A 4,828-nucleotide genomic window follows, 5' to 3' on the forward strand; every position below is an offset into this window, starting at 1 on the left:
GTGAGGAATTAGTGAGTGAGTTATTGTGGATTGTTGTTGATGTTTGCATGCTAGGTGATTTAGCGTGCATAGCATAGCCCTTGGGGTGGTAGCTAATTTCCATGGTGAGGAATTAGTGAGTGAGTCACTAGGTCTCAAATGAGTGGGACTAGTGAGCTTGGTAGCCGTATCTGGATTTAATCGGTGAGGTTGAACTATGTGTTCACGAATAATCGGTACCGCATGCATGGAGTCTCATTGCATAATGTATGTATGGCGTATAATATGAATGGATGTATTCCAATATTATACGTGTGTTTTGTGTTGGGTTGAGTATGATTATGATTTTGAGTTGATGTTGCCATTGCTGAATGTGTGATCTGATTTGGGTGATGAAATGTGTTAAATTACTTAGCATTACATGATATTTTATAATGCTTATTATATCGATTGAGGAACTCACCCTTACAACTATGTTTCAGGTAACGAGCAGTGATTGAGTAGAAGCTAGTGCTTGGAGTCTAGTGTAGTTCCTTAGTGGGTCATGCTCTGGTAGATGTAACATCGGGACGGGATGTTTTACTTTGTTTTCATTTTGGTTGTTGAACAACTTTACATGTAATGTGTTACATGGTTTGCATGATTGATTAGATCTCTATCCGCTGCGAATTGTGCAATGTTTTATTTTGATTAATAAATGAGCATGACAAGTTATTATGGTGAATGGTGTGAAGTGTCAAGTGTGACACCCTTAAATTGCACATCTACTCTGATTTATATTTTGTTGAATTAATTAATTATTGGGGTATTTTAGAAGGGTGTTACAGTGGTTCTCTCGGACTCCATGAATATATATTCAATAATTTCAATGTTGTTGAGATTCATGAATATCAAGCAGATACGACTCTTTATCAAGAAGAGAACTCGGGGTCGATTTCTTCAGAGGTGGTGAGACTGATGTAGGAATGATGGATGTGCGTATCGAAGAAGAAGTCGCGCGTCAGAAATCATTTTAATATTTTACACAGTTTTTTGTTTTATTTCTGATTTGGATTAAAACCAGATTAGTGTTTCTTTTTTTTATGTATTTAAACACTCTTGAGAGTGACTTTCAGGATTATCTCTTATCATAATAATATTCAGTGTTTTTCTCTATCGGATGGATTCTAGAGTTTTATCTGATAGGTTTGTCGTTTGCAAACCTATGCTTTCATCCTATATCTAGTGCTTGTAGTGTTTCCGACTACGTAAGGGATATATTTTTTATTATTAGACTATTACACAAAAATAGAAAAAAAATAGAAATGTATCTGATCTTTTATTTAAAGTAATATGACCTTTTTGGCCAGTGAATTTTTCTTGAGTCCATACATTTTTCATTGCGTTTCTCTCTTCATCTCCTTCATTCTTTTATCTTATTCTTGATCACTAACATAAATGTTTTAAAAAGTAAAAAGATTTTATAAAATTAATCACGAATTTTAAATATCACAATTCACCATCCACTTATCCACTTATGTTTGAAGTCTGATCAACAAAATATTATTTATATTTTTCATTTATGGCCTCAATTTATTAATCGAAGGATGACGTGATTAACATACTGCCTTCTTTCGGTGTAAAGAAACCTCTTTTCCATCTTGAATCCACAACTCAAAGGACTCAAGTTTTTTTTATAGAACCAAGCTTTAAAGTGGTGATCTTCTTCTACAACTACATGGTGCTGAACTTTTGAGGGACGAGAAGGGATCGAGGTTGCAGGACCAACCTCCTCTAAACCTAACCACATCTTTGAAAGACACACCGACCTCCGCCTTAAAGATATAGAACGATTTTCCCACCTAGGATTAGATTGATCACTTCTAGCAAACAAAGCCAAATGGCTTCTTAACTTGAAGCTACCAATCCACACTCCATTGAGATGATCGTGAACTTAACATTCTTCACTTCAATATACTAATAAAAAAACAAACCTACCTCCATTTTTATGGAGAAGTTGAAGATCACGTCAACCGATTCACTTTTACCACAAAAGCTACTATCATGTTTGATTCCATGTTTCAGTACAAATTATCGCTGCCATGAATCTTCACTAGATCAAAATTGTGGTTTTGTGAAGCTAAAATTTCTCACTCCTATGCAATCGCACGTCTACACGGTAATATCTTCACCATAGATAGAAATTGTGTTCCGAACTTCTTAAACTGTTCCATATATACTTGATAGAAACAAGACAGGCATTCCACATATAATGCAAGATGCAGATTACAACAATGCATAAGCATCTTCTAAAAACCGGCCTTTATCCCAAGCCAATCAAAAAACTCGCCTAAAGGTGAGATTAATGCGCGTTGCTTCCACTTTTGCACGCTTTGGTACAGAGTGAATCCAATCTCGCTGTGTATAGCCTCTCATCACCAAAAGAGATCCATGCTTAAGCCTAAAAGTATGTTGATCATCATGGACACTCTTCTTTAACCGCTTGCTCGCAGGTTCATCACTTCCATCTGAAAATCCACATCAAATGATGGTATGTTCAAGAACACTGTCGAATTACACATCGACATAGAAAGAGAGACTCTGTAACCATATTTCGAAGAAGTGCAGTGATAACTAAACTCTAGTTACGGAAGGAACCATACCACGGGATTTTTTAGATGGCTTCTTCTTCAAAACAAAGTCACGGTCACATCCGAGAGAAAGAGAAGCAATTTCGGGAGTTGGTCCATAGAGCTTCTCATCATCAGCATGCCAACCAACATAGTCATTACCACCCTTATACCTATTCAAGAGTAAGCTATTAAAACTGCTTCCAGGTAGAGCTTTATGTACCTGGAAATATTAAAGAGTTTGTTTGAATAAACACTTAAGAAAAAGTATAAAAAAAAACTAATTAAATAAAAAAATCTTACAACAACAGTAAGTGCTTATAGTATAAAACTTATTGCATAAGCGCTTATATATAAACTAATTTTATAACAACAACAATAAAAAAGCCTTATCCCATGGGGTCAACCAAAGAGGCTTTTACTAAAGTTAGCTTCTACATCTCACTTTCAAATGCACTTTTACTTAGCTTCTCTATAAACTTCAACAGGCTCAGAAGAACTTATCTCTATGCAAAAAACCATAAAACTTATTTTGATTGAGAAAATTCTATAAGCTAAAAACTAATCCAAACTGGTACCAAAGTAGCATCAACAAACACAAGTAAAAAACTCATTAACAAACAATTAATGCAGATTATAAATAATCCTTACAGCATCCAAGATGTCTTTAAGCGGTGGATAATCATCCCATGAATATGCATGTGGCTGGTATCCACTGTAACTCAACTTAGTCAATCCTGAAGTTGCAACATAACATGTGTCTCGAGGCTGCATATAATTACATGACAACAAAATTTACAAATTGGGATTAATAATTAGGAGCATTGATTTGAAAGGTGAATGAAGAGAAAGATGAAAGTTTGTAGGGAACCCAGAATTTGGGGAGGGTTGAAATGACGAGAGGGAAACCTGGAGGAACGATTTACCGAAGACGCGAATGGTGGGTCTGGTCCATGGGATGTGGTTGTCGAGGTAATGGAACCATTTCCATGATTGTTCGGAAGGTATTAACCTCTGAATGAAAACGACGTCGCTTCCGTTTCCGAGATCCACCGTCTCAGCCTTCTTCGTGGTGTCGTTAGGGTTTGCTTCTGACACCGTCTTTAGCTTCAAGGCGCTCATTGATGATGACGACGAGGAGGACAATATTTGGAAAACGTTTTTTTACAACAAAATAAAATTGTTAAAAAATGCCTTTTCTTTGAAGGGTTATTCATAAATTAGCGCATATAACTATTTATAAGAAGAAGAAGAAAATTCGAAAACTTAAACTTTTGTGTTTTTTAAATATGTTTTATGGAAAAGATGAAAAAATAATTTTGATTGATAATTTATGAAGATATGCAAGTATTTAATTTTATCAATTTTTTTTTAAATATGGTTAAATGAAATAAAGATAATGGTAGTTTATATCCTAGAACTACAAATTAAGAATTAAATGATAAAATATTATTTTTGAAAATTATATATTAATTTTAATAAAAATATATAATTAGTAATTTAATTATTTTTTAATACCAACCTTTTATAAGTGGATTTTTTAATTTATATCTTTAAGGGGCCGAAGATAGCATTAAGTTGATATTTTTTTAATTATAATTTGTTAAAAAAAATAAGTATTTTTTTTTTATAAATAGTTACAAAAGGAGAGTACTCTTTTTGAGGGGAATTTTACCTTGACAACCTTTTAGTATATCCTACAGCTCACATATAATATTATAATATTCTGATTTGAAGAATTTAGTATTTTATTGTGTTATGTTGGTCTAAAAAAAAGAAAATAGGAATAACAAATTTAATGTTTGGGAATGGAAAAAAGAAGAGTGGGTTTAAGAAAAACAGAAATATAAATATATATCTTATTTGTAAATTAAATCATCAAAGATAATTGATTTAATGGTAAATCATATTGTACCTCAATCAAGGTTGTCACGTCAGATTCGTACAAAAATAGACGTCGTTTGTGAAAATTTAATGGAAAGGACTCAAATGACGTTGTTTGAAGACAAATACTACATTGATACTTTTAAAACTTAAGAAATCAAAATTGATCTCTGAGGTAAAGTTAAAGAACTAAAACTGATATTCTATACAATGTATAAAAAAAATAATAAATACTTTTATAATATTTTAAGTATTTATTTTTTATTATGAAATTTATTGCAAAAGTACATTAATTGCATATTTTGAAATATATGCATTTTATGATTTTTTAGCGATTTTTAAAAAGATTCATAGGT

The 4,828-nt window shown here is 32.7% G+C and overlaps 1 protein-coding gene across 1 annotated transcript; it reads right to left on the bottom strand.

Annotated features, from left to right (window-relative positions):
• Positions 1-2,131: 2,131 nt before the first annotated feature.
• On the bottom strand, positions 2,132-3,811 carry LOC127076346 (DNA oxidative demethylase ALKBH2). Its single transcript, XM_051017972.1, has 4 exons — positions 3,498-3,811; positions 3,240-3,356; positions 2,622-2,811; positions 2,132-2,486 (listed from the first exon to the last, which is right to left on the bottom strand). The coding sequence occupies exons 1-4, from the start codon at positions 3,708-3,710 to the stop codon at positions 2,296-2,298; spliced, it is 711 nt and encodes a 236-aa protein (XP_050873929.1). The 5' UTR covers positions 3,711-3,811; the 3' UTR covers positions 2,132-2,295.
• Positions 3,812-4,828: the final 1,017 nt, after the last annotated feature.

This window comes from Lathyrus oleraceus, chromosome 1, assembly GCF_024323335.1.
Source record: "Lathyrus oleraceus cultivar Zhongwan6 chromosome 1, CAAS_Psat_ZW6_1.0, whole genome shotgun sequence".
Classification (NCBI taxonomy): Eukaryota; Viridiplantae; Streptophyta; class Magnoliopsida; order Fabales; family Fabaceae; genus Lathyrus; species Lathyrus oleraceus.

Excerpts from the sequence above, each read along its gene's own strand:
- LOC127076346 (XM_051017972.1), bottom strand. The coding sequence starts at position 3,710 with ATGAGCGCCTTGAAGCTAAAGACGGTGTCAGAAGCAAACCCTAACGAC. Across the intron at positions 2,812-3,239 it reads TTAAAGACATCTTGGATGCT|GTACATAAAGCTCTACCTGG; the intron begins GTAAGGATTATT and ends TAATATTTCCAG. Across the intron at positions 2,487-2,621 it reads GCCATCTAAAAAATCCCGTG|ATGGAAGTGATGAACCTGCG; the intron begins GTATGGTTCCTT and ends GTGGATTTTCAG.